Below are 14,211 nucleotides of genomic sequence, written 5' to 3'. Positions count from 1 at the left end.
AGTATATGATCCTTATGTGATAATATTAAGTGCCAGAAGCAAAAGTCCATTTTAATTTGTACTGTGTTGCAAAGTATGAAATTTATTATAATTCAGTTGACTTGTTTATAATTATATAATCCTAATTGCTTGGTAGGTAATACTGCATGATACATAAAAATATACTTCTCACCTGTGTGTTTGCTTTTTGAGGAAATGCCCTTTTTCTTGTAGAAAAAAATTCATTCCATGTTTATTATTGTAAAGTATTTACATTGGTTGTAATATATGGAGAACTTGAACAGTGTAAAGTAAAAGAATCATTCTTAGCTTCACTTTATGTATATGAAATTCTTGACTTCTTTTTTGGGCCTGAGACAGTTGAGAAGTATGTTTTTACTTTTTACATTTTTTTACTAGGTATGTGCATGTTGTATAGCTCATACAGATAAGTTTCATTCTTTGCAGCACTCTGAATTTATGTAATCAGTAAAGTACTGATTTTTAAAGGCTGAAAATATTAGAAGTCATTGTGGAACTTCTAATGCTATCACTAAAGCAACTTAATTTGGTGAAAATGAACAGTAAAATAGAGTTGTTGAAATCACAATAAAACTCTATTTTAAAACTTATATGTAATCCTTGCTACAAAGTCATCCACAACAGACTTTAATGTTATATCGTCATTCATTCATCTTCACTCCATAGGCTATGGATCGAAGTTGTAATCGTATGTCTTCGCACACAGAGACGTCAAGTTTCTTACAAACATTAACGGGACGCTTACCAACTAAAAAGGTAGATTCATATGAAGACAATCCACATAGGGGGAAAATAATTCCAACAATTATGCAGATACTTTATATAATCAGAATGAGATGTTAATAACGGTTGCATTGCGTTTGAAAATACATTTGAGCAACGCTGCTTGTCTGATGCCTTTTGGGGCATGCCACTCCATTGTGGACTTTTTCACATTATTATAATGTCTATATCTTTGGAATTAACTGTGTTTAGGGCTTAGTGAATCTAAATTTGATCATCATATTTTCATACCAAAATGTATCAACTCTTAATTCTGTTTCTGTAACTGTTTCTGTTTTGTGTTTTAAATCTCCAGGGAAAGGAAGATGAGTTAGAAAGTTTTTCACTCTTAGTAAGACTTGTTGATTTGCTTCCCTTATGCACAGTTTGTTAGTCCTTTTTTTATTTTTTTTTCATATTAATAAACACTACTTTGCAAATGCTTTGTGTATATATATGTATATATATATATCATTTTTTTTTGTAAGGCAGAACATTTCTGCTCTGAAAACTTGGAAATTAATGACTTTCAGCAAAGTTAAACATTTAAAGTGTTCTCTAAATTGTACCAGCAAAGTTTATGAATATATTTGCATATGCTCAGCTGTCTATTCAAAGTGCAAACAAGATTTTATTTGTAACTGAGTTTTTGATCTAACTTCTTTTTGTAGGTACAATTTAAGAGGCCACTTTCCACCTTTCCTTTTAAAATTACATCTTACTGCAAGATAACATGTAATTTTTTCAGCTATTCAACATGCCACTGTCTTATATGTGTAAACAGCCGTTTCGTTAATGGGTGTCCCCACTGCATCATTGAATGGTTCACATGCCTTATTTTGCTTATTCTCATATTTTCATTTGTAGTTGCATTATTATTTGGCTTATGATATCAGCATATTTGACTTTGATAATAACTTTGGATTTACTTCTGGATAGCTTTTTCATGAGGAGCTGGCTTTGCAGTGGGTTGTTTGCAGTGGCAGCGTTCGGGAATCAGCTTTGCAACAAGCCTGGTTCTTTTTTGAGTTAATGGTGAGCAAATTATACACATTTTAAAGTATTGCTTTCTTGAGTGGACAGTTTTATGTTAGCTCATTATTTATCATAGAAATATATTTTATTGTCCATCATATGGCTTTTCTTGTGTCTCCAAAATAAAAATTCTATGTTATATCTCTATGTAAGCACAATTGAAATGCAGCACAATTTATAAACAATTATAAAAATAGTTCACATTAGTTGTTTTCCTTTTGAGGGATGTTGTAGAAATGAAGTATCTTTTTGCAGAAAATCTGTGATACAGGCTTTCTTAATCTGAACATGCTCATATATAATTGCAATGCTGTTTATTCCCTAGCAAACACAGAAAAGAGAGCTCTTTGGATACCACTGCTTTCGTGGTCAGAGAGCTCTTACGACAGAGAGCAATTACAGTCAGTAAAAAACACTTTTGTTTAATTCACTGAATGGTATTCTAAAATTGAATTAATCTTATAATTATACACAGAAACCTGTTTAGATGTATATGTCATTTATGTATAAATATACATACATGGAAACATATATAAATAGAAAAGCAATAAAAGTTTATCAAAGAGCATATGGTGTGGTAGCACTTCTATGCTAGGTATTATCAAGACCCAGACAGATTAGTAGACAATAGAATTATGATTCACACTCAGGAATCCTGGTACTAGGGGTCTTCCTCTTCAATCCATAGAAAGCTAAATTCATTAAAACTTTGCTTCCAATAAAGAATTATGTGGGCATGGTGGGGGGAGAAGGCAAAAAATGTAACTACAACAAACCAAAAATAAAGGAAGAACAACAAACGGAGATTCCAGAGTATGTTAGTGGGTCATTCTCATCTCAACATTGAAGGATACCATACTGGGGATGAGACAGTTCTAGAAATCTGTTAATCTACAAAAAACAGAAATAAATCAGAGACTATATAAAAGTAATAGTTCATTTTGTCCCTGGAAATCAACTTCTGAGTTTGTAGTTACATGCTTTTAATATAAGATCAGAATTGTAATTTTGATCTTTTTGTAATCATATTACAGGTTTGTTTAGATTTTCTAAATATGGTTAAAAGTTTGAGACATGACTTCAGTGCCTTTGAATTTAAAATTCTTTATTATCATTAATACATTGTTGTGAAAATCTATATTAAAAATAATTGAATACAGTTAAAATGGCTTTTTTAATATAATATTATCAATAATAATGTTAGTCTTCAGTATTTAATGTACAGCCAGTGTATGTTACTCTGCTAAATGATAAAATACTGTAATGATGTCAGTGTTTCTAACCTTTCTGGATTTCCAATTTGTTATATATTGAATGGTAAGATAGTTAAATCAGTAAGATTTAATTTAAAGAATGAAATTTTTTCTGTTGGCATAGTTTTTCCTAATACCTGATTTAATTTTTAAAGCCAATTTCTACTGTCATGGTATTTTAATGAAGGCAGTGTGATTGAGTTATATGTACAGAATATTGTGGAGAACTTTTTCAAAACATTTGAGAAGCTAAAAGTATTTCAGCCATCTATTATTAAATAACATGATATTATGGAAAAAAATGGCCCTGTTGTTTAATCGCTATACTGTTAATTACATACATAAAAAATTATGGCTTATTAATGGTTTATTTTTCAGGTAAAGAGCATGGTGCACCATTTATACTTTAATGATAAACTGGATGCACCAAGGAGAACTCGTTTTCCAGAACGTTTCATGGATGATATTGCTGCTCTTGTCAGCACGATTGCTAGTGATATAGTTTCACGATTTCAGAAGGTAATAATAACATATTTTAAATTAAATCTCTTTTCCAAGTTCACATTAAACTGCCATACTTTTATTTGTTTTTGCTTTTTATCCTGTTTCCCAGGACACAGAAATGGTTGAAAGACTCAATACAAGCCTTGCATTCTTTCTCAATGATCTGTTATCTGTTATGGACAGAGGATTTGTTTTTAGCCTTATAAAGACTTGCTATAAACAGGTAATGCCTATCTAGTAAATAGTGATCACATCATCTAAATGCTGTGTTTGATCTTTTTAGGACTAGAGCTAAGAGATCATAAAGTGTGGACATTTACATGTGGACATTTAAGACAAAATTTCTATATTTTTATTCATAAGGGAATAATTAATTGCATTTTTTTAAAATCAGGACATGGGACTGTGACACACTGGTAACAATGCAGCTGCTTTTCCTAGCTCTGCCCTGGTCCACTTAACTTTCATTCTCACACTGGAGCACACTATGGTATCAGTCCCAAGAGACCATGCAGTAGTAGCATTCACAGTGAATGAACAGCTAACTGAACATTTTGTGTCTTGACTGTTTTTTAAAGCAACTGCATTTGCTATTAAGTTCTCATAATGTAGCTTGACATTGTAGAATTTAGAGCCATGGACAGATGTTGATCCTAGTCCCAGATGTTATTATCTGGCTTTTTTTCCCCCACAAACAGCTGATTTTGTTTCAAAATTTTTATCAACTGATTAGTGAAACCTGTCTTTTGAAAACATTAGCTATTGGTGCTGTTAGGTCAATTTGAGTAGTTAACTGTATAGTCATCCTAGAATTACCTTTTAAAAGAGCTTTGAAAATAAGCAGATTGCTGGGCCCCACCTTAGATTAAAGTGAATTAAAGTGTTGAACACAGTGTCTGTTGTGCACTTCTTAGGTGATCCTCAGATTAGTTTTACAGTAACTTTAAGAATGCTATATGGAAGTCAATATTTAGAATTTTAAGATTGGTTTTATTAGATGCCTTTACTATATATTTCATTTAACAATCAGAGAAATTAAATCAATGTATAGGCACTGGCCCACTTGCAGATAGTATTTTTTTTTTTAAAGATTTATTTATTTGTGCATACAGAACTGGGGTACAGGTCAGAGGCTCAGGGGCGGTGAGAGGCTTCACCAGAGACAGAGTGGGGAGCAGAACAGGCAGATTGACGAAGTACACTGCTGAGGGAAGAGGACAGGAGAGGTCTGGCTCGCCATGTGGTCTCCTCCGGGGCAGGCGGCAGGCGGGGATCGAACTCATGCAGAAGTGGCTTCAGATTCTCAGTGCTGTGCTTTAACCCGCTGCGCCACCAGGGAGGGCCCCAGATAGTATTTTTACTTTCCCCCAAAATTTCATCTACTGTTGCTCCCAAAACATATCCCATTTTTATTCTTCAAGTGTCAGACTTCTTCATTTGCCAAAAAGTGAGCTAGATGTTAGGGACCGTAAAGATATTGTTAGTTGTTAACATGTTTCCTCAGGTAGCTTATGGTGTAGCTGAAGAAATAGAGTAACAGTCATAAATTTGGGTGAACACAAAGTGCTATAAAAAGAATGGATAATTTCTTTCATGAAGTTGTTTCAATGATTTACTTTTCTTTTACAAAGTGCATCTTTGAGAAGTAGAAATATTAACACTATTTTGGAGATATATTAGTACATTTGTACAGTAAGGCATTTACTTTAGCAGTAACTCTGGAAAAAGCTGATACTGTCACTTAAACCATAAAGCTCGAAACTGCCCAGAGAGTACTATTCTTTAATTCTTACATCTATTGTGATGTTGGTATTAGAGAAATGATGTATTCAATTTGTGTTCTTTATGCATTTCTTTCAAGGTCTCATCAAAGCTTTATTCTTTACCAAATCCAAGTGTTTTGGTGTCCCTGAGGTTGGATTTTCTGCGAATCATCTGCAGCCATGAGCACTATGTTACATTAAATTTACCCTGCAGCCTGCTCACTCCACCTGCATCTCCATCACCTTCTGTTTCTTCTGCAACTTCTCAGGTACGCAGAGTATATGAAAAAATACATCTTGGAAAAGATGTGGGAAAGCATCCTAAATACTAGAAAAATGTAAAGGGGCACTATTGAATACTAACTGTATTTAGTTAGGCTCTTTATTAAGTGCTTTAAAAGTAGTAATTTACTTCTCTCTGCTATTCTTGGAGATACATCCTATTATTGTCATCCCTGTTTTTCACATGAAAAATCTGAAATGCTGAAAGGCCAGAAACTTATTCAGGGTCACACAGTAAAATGTGAAAGAGCTAGGATTTAGACCAAGGTACATGCTGACTTTATTCTAGAGTGTAAGTTGTTAGCTACTGTGTTGTATTCCTCTTACAGATACTAATCTATAATACCATGTGAGTGAATTCTCTTACATAAACTCATTTATGTTTATACTGGTTGGATTTTCTTAACTAGAATAGACCAAGTTTTGGATGTACAATATTTGTTAGGGTGCAATCCTTACAAAAGAAGGGGGATATAATTTAACTGGACGGAGAAAGAAGTTGAATTGCAATGAAGGCATGGCAAAGCTTTTGCCTAGCTCTCTGAGTATTTGTAAAAGCAGATGAGTGGTTAGAGGTTTTCATTGGGTGATGACTTAAATGTCAGTAGTTTCTCAAAAAATGAAAAAAGAAAGGGTAGTGTGGGAATTACTCTATGTGCCATCATACATGTTGAGATTAAGAGATTTTCTGATTTTAGTATCAGAAAATGCTGCGTTTTCCCTTCTAATAAAGCATTTTTTTCTATTGCTGTGTAATTCATGAGGCAAACAAGCTACTTTATTAAACTCTGTGACTAAAGATGATGTTAAGTCTGCTTTATTTTTTATATACTTGGTGCCTGGCTATAATTCACTATGCTAGATCAATCCTATATGTTTGATGAAAAGAATATTTCAACTTACTTTACAAAGATTGGGAAATAATCAAGAACACCACCAACTTTTCATTTCACCTTGACAGAAGTGTGTATGTGTCAGCTTACTTCCACATGCTCTTTCACGTGGGCAGCCCACACATCTCCCGATGTTGAATGAAGTTAGACTTTTACTTTCTTCTGCCCTCCTCAGCCAAAGATGTGGCTACCTAGTCAAGAAAAATTAATCATAGGTGCAGTTCCTAAGACCTGTAGTGAAACACAATTGTTTATGTCTAATGACCTGATGAATTTCTGACTACGACCAAGCAATTCTTAGGATTTTTTCGATTGTTCCCCACTTTCTCATCTAACTGAATTTTCAAGTTCTAATAAACAACAGAAAGAATACTTTTGGGGGGACCAAGAAGAATTTTATATATTTATTAGGAAGATGATTTTTTTCCATAGAGAAATCTTAAATCTTTTGATTACCCATGAACTTCATATGCGTTATCTTGAATATGGATTACATGGCAAGGAGGTTGAGGACACTCTTGTCTGAAATTGTTTCTTAAGGAATATTATTTTGCAGTAATTTAAGAATTCAACTAGTGGACCACATCATCATAATTTTCAGGAGACAGAATTTTCCCTTAAAAACAATTTTACTGATATTTGAAATTTCTTTGGGAATCAATAGACTTGATTATGAATATTTTCTCTTGTATTCAGCAGTGAGTGCATAATAGATGTTTTGGATTTGTTTGCTTGTTTTCCCCTCAGAGTATGATATTGAAACATTTTTGTGTTGTTAAAATGTAAAGGGAAAAAAAAGTACAAAAATTCAATATGAAAAAAGGAAATTGAAAATAATTTGAAATCCAATTCCATCATAGTTTCCTATATCAAAAGAGCAGTTACTTTCTCCAGTGTTAATAAAAATTAAAATAAACTATCCTATGCAAAGTTTTTCTAACTTCCAGTTAATGTTCACATTTCATTTATCATAATATTTTCTCTGTAGGACATTGTGTTGTATACCTGTTATGGTTTTGTTCTGTTTTATCCCCAGAGTTCTGGATTTTCCACAAATGTCCAAGACCAGAAGATTGCAAATATGTTTGAATTGTCTGTGCCTTTCCGCCAGCAGCATTATTTGGCAGGGCTTGTGTTAACAGAGCTGGCAGTCATTTTAGACCCAGATGCTGAAGGGTAAGTAGACCAGTTTTTGACTTGTAGTTATCAGATTGATTTTGGGATAGAAGTATCTCACACTTTCTAGAGTGTCAAAAGGTTACTCTTTTCTATACTTTGGCTTCTCTATTCTCTAAGTTCCACCAAGATCAATAACCCTTGTTATTTTTTTAAAGGTTTTTATTTATTTATGTACACAAGAATTGGGGTATAAGCCAGAGGTGCAGGAGGTGAGAGGATTCGCCAGAGACAGACTGGGGAGCAGAACAGGCAGATATATTGAAATACACTGCTGAGAGGAGCAGTGGGTGAGACAGGAGAGGTCTGCTAGCCATGTGTGTTAGCTCCCTGGCCAGAATTGAACTCATAGATCCAGTTTATACTGCAGTAGCTGGCGATCATTTGATAGTGCTGAGTTTTTAACCCCTGTGCATTTCATTGATTATGAAAAAGACCTTTTTTCATATTTATTATCTTTTAATATGAAGTTTGTCTTAAAACTCATCGTACATCATAGTTTATTTGGTAGCATTTTTTCCCTTAATACTACATAAAATATTTCTGCATATTAATAGATAGATGCTCACATTTGTTGATGTACAGTAGGCATATTCAGTTGAGGAAAATAGACTAGTTTCATATTTGATTCCTATGAAAGAAATTTATCATTTACCATCATACTGTGTACCATTTTATTTTAAAATTTACTCTGTATGCAAAATCCTTAGTTATTTGACATCTCCCAAAATTGTGTACTCTCTTAGAGGATTTTTGGGTATGGTCAGAAAACACCAGTACAGCCTAATGATTTGAATTTATAGAAATACTATAATATATTGTGGCGGCACAACATCCCTGTGGGGTACTACTATATTAATAATAGTGAATCTGTGTGTCCCTAACTCACTTGTGAAAGAAATTGTATGTTTTCCATTTATTTCATAATAAAATCATTAGTTTAGAATGTATTTTTACCGCATATAAAAGCTCCAGGTAACTAATGATGCTATCCTTGAATAGGCTTTACAGAGACCCTCCAATACATTCCTTGAATGAATGAAAAGAGGAGCTTTGTAAAGTTCTTAGCAATAGTCAGAGGCTTATTAAGTTGCAAAAAACTAAAGTCTTTGGCAAATGAAACACATATGTTTCTTCTCAGTGGCACCTTCCCATATAAAGAGTATTATTATAAAGTAGTTTTTCACTAAGCTATAGGATTCTGAAGAAGTGCTTAATGAATTTCCAAATAGGAAGGGGCTGGGGTGCTGACTTTGGAGTGTGGAGAGGCAGACTGAGTGAAACCCAATGTCTCCCACTCTGTTATCATTTTTATATTTTACCACTTGACTGATTAATATGACAACATTTGGGGGGGAAAGGGTTCCATTGTTTTGAAAGAGAAGCCAATCTGAAAACATTTTCTCTAATACTAGCTTTGACTAATAACTGTATATTTCAATCATTTTAATCTCTATTTCCATTATTTTTATGTCACAAGAAACAGAAAATCTTTCTTCATACTGATTTTATTAAAGGAAGGTAATTTACCATTTCATAGTTGGAGTTGCTAAATTTATCATTTAGCACACAGTACAATAAACAGTTTGGTATTGTCATCGGGTTTCCAATGCTCTTTATCTCTTACCTCTACTGTAAGCATCAGCCTTATCTTTAATCTCATGACTACAAGATAGTTTTCACTTTCTGAAGAACTTCTTATTCATGTCCAGCAGATTAGAGTGACAGACTAGATTCTCTTCCCAAGCATGCAGTTTAGAAATCTTGCCTTTGACTGATTTGGCTGGCATGCCTACCCTGTATTTTTGCAGTCACCAGGGAAATGCCAGCTTGCTGCTCAGTTAGGATCAGTTCTGCTCAAACACAATGCTTGATTGTGTTGACTCAGGAACCTTTTGTTATAGAGCACAAGATAAATTTATCAACCAGTTATGTCACTAAACATGTTTATTTCATGTGCTTTTTGTTGTTGTTGGCCTTAATTAAGAAAGCACTGAATTAACATTCACCTCTTCACAGATTGGTAACAGTACAGCTTGCTAACTGATTGCCAAAGTAGCAGGATCTGCTCTTAACTGGAGATGAAATCTATTTCTTAAGCCATCGGGGCAGATTGTATAACTGAACAAAATCTGAGTTTTATTGAGTTTATTGTAAAGGAAGACAAGGGAAAGAGATGTATAGGTGGTAAGCACTGTCTTATGGAAACAATAGAGAATTCTAACAGTCAAGTTTATTTTTCATGTCAAGGATCAAGTCAGTTAAATAGGTTATGTTTCTGTAGAGTGATATAGAATTTATGAAAGAATTATTTACTGCTGCTCCCCCCCCCCCCCGCCTTTTTTTTTTTGGACCTTGTAAGCTAGAATTAGTCTTTGACACTTGGGAAAATTTCTCCAGAGTCCAGAAAAGCCATACTAATTGTGATCACTGCCATTGTTTCTTTGGCTGTTCAGTTAAACAAGGTAAAGGGAAGAACTTTAAATAGATGTGTGTAAGATTATACCTTAGCTTTTACTGTTGCTTGCTACTTCCTTTTCTTATTTTTTTTTCTTAATATCCAGTGCATTAGTAAGTTCCATAGGTCCTGCCTTCAAAATAGATCCCAAGTTCAGTTACTTCTCTCTCTTCCTGCTATTCCCCTAACTCTTGCCTCCTTGAAACACTTTTTTCCACACAGCAGCCTGAATGATCTTTTAGAAATGAGAAGCAGACTATGTCACCTTGTTGTTCAGCACTCTTCAGTATGAATGTGAGCTTTTAAAATAGCACTTAAACTCCAGCTTGTCTTAAAGGTTGTCAAAACCCTGTGTATTTGAGTCTTGTCTACTACTTCCACCCTCTTCTTTCCAAATGTACCAAATCTAGCTCTTCTAGTCTTCTTTGAGATATGCCAGGCTCATTCTTACCTTAGGGCCTCGGTACTTCACTTTTCTCTGACTTCATTTTTCTCAGCCAGTGTTAAGATTGCTCTCATTTTCACAGATCCATTTCTCCTGTGGCTCTTTCGGTCTCTGCTCAGTGAAGTTTTCATTCACTACTCAATCTAAATTATAGCCATGTTGTCCTTGCAACAGTCATTCTTAACTATATAACCCTGTTTTATTTTCTACAAGGCTCTTACCTCAAATTTGCTTGTTTATTTGGAGGTATATAGATGAAATATACAGCATACATTATATTGCATAGATCCTGGAAAGGAAGTCTTTCTTTTTACTTCATCTGTTTGCTAAGTAATCAAGAATAATTACTTGAGTGGCAGTCATATGTTCTGTAATTGACCTAAGATATGCTCTCTAGAAATTATTTATTATAGTCAAGAGTTAAAACAATATTCTGTAGTTAAATGCTAATTTGGTAGTACAGTTCTGTTGAAGATTAGGATGGTTATGCTAACAACTGTAACACTGAATTATTATTGTTGATATCTTTATTTCTCTCTTGTTTAAACAAGCTTGTTTAGAATAGGGATAATATCTAGAATGAAATATTTCTGGTCTTGGATAAATATGTATACTTAGTAGGTGAATGTGAATGAGTAATATATGAAAAGGCTTCATGAAGACTAGTGGGTAGATTGCAGATAAGTGAAGTCTTGGGCTAGTAACTGCTGAGATAAGGAATATGTACCTAAGTTTGAGAATAATAACTTGGTGTATAGAAAGTCAAAAAGGAGAACATAGAAAGCAAATGACCAGATCTGAGTGATTCTGGAGTAGGGGTGGGGGTAGGGGAGAATGATAGAGCAAATGAGGAAGGGTAGAAATCATTTGGAGAAAATACTCAGAATAAAATTCGTTTATACTTTATACTTGACTATATGTCACATCTGGAGAATGAAATCTCAGATGTGTCAGTTCAGTGTGGTTCTTCACAGTGTTTAAGAGTATACTTTCTAAATGAAATCTGGAAGGGAGCAGTATCAAGCTCCAGCTTGATTTCTTACATAGTTATGCAAAATGTTAGATAAGATTAAGGGCTCTGGAGTAAGACCACCTGCTTTCAAATCCCAGCTTTTAAATTTTCTCTGTGATCTTAAGAGATACTAGTATTTACTGAGGAAGTTGCATAAATTATCCAACTAATCCTCACAAACATTTTATGAGGTAGGCTTCTAATCGTATCACAAAGTAGGAAATAGAAATATTTTCAAAAAGCCATTTAGCTATTAAAAGATAAACTAAGACAATGTTGTAAATATTCAAAAACTGAATTTCAAAATAAGAGAGGAAATAGTAGGTAAATAGAAATATTTGATATAAACCACACATTAAGGAAACAGTGCAGTATTTATTAATAGTAGTTTATTACTAATGGAAATACTAATGTAAGCTGGTCTCAAGTTATTTAATATTAAAATGTATTAATTGTTGATGTTAAAACATTGAGATTTACTCCTAAGTTAATTATGTTGCTTTTTCTTTCCATTATTTTTTATTTTGTATAAAGCCATGCATTAATTTTAAAATGAAGAGTGTTTTATATGAATACTTGCAGGTATGTGGGAAAGTTAAGTAGCTGAACAAACTTGACTCAGACCCATGACTTGTTTGCTTTAAAAATGTTAACTAATCTCTGTGACCTTTCTGCTTCCTCTTCATCTTCTTTTTAAATAGACTGTTTGGATTGCATAAGAAAGTCATCAATATGGTACACAATTTATTATCCAGTCACGACTCAGACCCTCGGTACTCTGACCCCCAGATAAAGGCTCGGGTGGCCATGTTATACCTACCTCTGATTGGCATTATCATGGAAACTGTTCCTCAGCTATATGACTTTACAGGTATCGAATATATTTAACACATAGTTTAAAGGCAAATATAAAAGCTCTAAAAAGTGTTAAAATATATCAAGGATACAGGTTTTATTTTAGGAAAAGAACTGTATACACAGTGACTTGAGGAAACTGTGAATACTTGACCATATCACTGAAAAACCTTTCTGAGAGGACTCACTGGAAAATTTCTGTAAGTGGGTCTGATGGTGAACTTTCAAAGAATGATTTTATTATAATCCTCTAACTTGTTCTTAAAAAAAAAAAGGTTTTCTTAGTGTGAGTGTATACTGTGCATCTGAAAAAGAATACAAGAAAATTTCACGCTTGTCTGCCTTCCTCATACTCACTTTTATTCATACTCACTTTTATTCATGTATCACATCTGATATTAACGTTCTTTGGAATATATTGCTTAAGTTAAGTTAAGTTGGAATATTATGCTTAAGTTAAGAAGGTGACGTTATGTTCCTTTTTTTAAAAAAAAAAACTAGCACACAAATTTATATTGCTTTTGCTTTTCATATTTTGAATTTACTTAAGTACTTCCATTTGTCCTAATGAAAACACTGGGTTGCATTTAAAGAAGCAATTAACCTGTTAAAGTAGTTTCAGTTCAATAAAAACAAAACCAAATATTTTTAAGTACCCAATATGTATTACTAAATTCCAAAAGCATTATTAATTTTATTATAAAAGAATACATAAACCCACAGGGGTCAGTGACACAGAGATAACCAACTCTTTCTCTTTGACCTGATAAATAATTGATTAATTTTCCCAGTATTTTGTTCACTGCAGTGCATCTTTTTTTTTTTTAAAGATTCATTTATTTATTCGTATGGAACTGGGGTACAGGCCAGAGATGCGGGAGGTGAGAGGATTCACCAGAGACAAAGAGTGGGGTGCAGAACAGGCAGATCGAAGTAGTACACTGCTGAGGGGAGCAGCGGGCTGGTCAGGAGAGGTCTGCCACGCCATGGGGATCTCCTCCTTGGCAGGCGGGGATCGAACTCATGCGGAAGTGGCTTAAGCGTCTTTGTGCTGTGCTTTAACCCACTGCTGTGCTTTAACCTGCTATGCCACCAGGGAGGGCCACTGCAGTGCATATTTTATCTGAAGGCAGAAATGTTTATATTTCTTTCACTAGTAAGTTAAAGTTCTCAACAAAACTAAATTTTTACTATAGGAATAATGAGTTAGTGCTTAAAATATTTGAAGTTTGTTTAAGAGAAGTAAATACAATGAAAAATAATATATAAATGTGTTTTCCTTTTAAAGAATAATGGGCAGGAAGAAAGGGAATTACATACTCCAAAGCTATTACGTTAAGCAAAAAATTTACTCTTTGTTTCATTTGGATCTTTTTTTCTACACAGAAACTCACAATCAACGAGGACGACCAATTTGTATGGCCACTGATGATTACGAAAGTGAGAGTGGAAGCATGATAAGCCAGACAGTTGCTATGGCAATTGCAGGAACATCAGTGCCTCAGCTAACAAGGCCTGGTAGTTTTCTCCTCACAGCAACGGTAATAGAAACCCTCCTATAGTTTTTTTTTTTTTTCCTGGAATAATAGGTACTTATAAGGGTGTTCTGAGGTTGTTACAATTACAGCGATTATTGTTTTAGCTGATGCAGAAGTACCCTGAATTTATCTATCTATCTATTTATCTATCTGTTTATCTATCTATCTATCTATCTATCTATCTATCTATCTATCTATCTATCTATCTATCTAT

At 33.8% G+C, this 14,211-nt stretch overlaps 1 protein-coding gene across 7 annotated transcripts in view; it reads left to right on the top strand.

Annotated features, from left to right (window-relative positions):
* Positions 1-14,211, top strand: part of DOCK7 (dedicator of cytokinesis 7) — a 150,543-nt gene that overhangs the window by 94,464 nt on the left and 41,868 nt on the right. For 4 of the 7 annotated variants that reach the window (XM_004679070.2, XM_004679069.2, XM_004679067.2 and 1 more), the window contains 8 exons: positions 688-777; positions 1,723-1,818; positions 3,450-3,590; positions 3,685-3,798; positions 5,437-5,607; positions 7,550-7,689; positions 12,306-12,475; positions 13,846-14,000. In XM_004679070.2, the coding sequence (XP_004679127.1) occupies positions 688-777; positions 1,723-1,818; positions 3,450-3,590; positions 3,685-3,798; positions 5,437-5,607; positions 7,550-7,689; positions 12,306-12,475; positions 13,846-14,000 (1,077 nt within the window). Of the gene's footprint in view, positions 1-687; positions 778-1,099; positions 1,136-1,722; positions 1,819-3,449; positions 3,591-3,684; positions 3,799-5,436; positions 5,608-7,549; positions 7,690-12,305; positions 12,476-13,845; positions 14,001-14,211 lie in introns of all 7 variants that reach the window. The other 3 variants (XM_012722270.1, XM_012722272.1, XM_012722271.1) reach the window with 1 other exon arrangement.

This window comes from Condylura cristata, unplaced genomic scaffold, assembly GCF_000260355.1.
Source record: "Condylura cristata isolate star-nosed mole 26May11 unplaced genomic scaffold, ConCri1.0 scaffold00008, whole genome shotgun sequence".
Taxonomy (NCBI): domain Eukaryota; kingdom Metazoa; phylum Chordata; class Mammalia; order Eulipotyphla; family Talpidae; genus Condylura; species Condylura cristata.
This window is presented reverse-complemented; position numbering and strand designations above follow the sequence as displayed.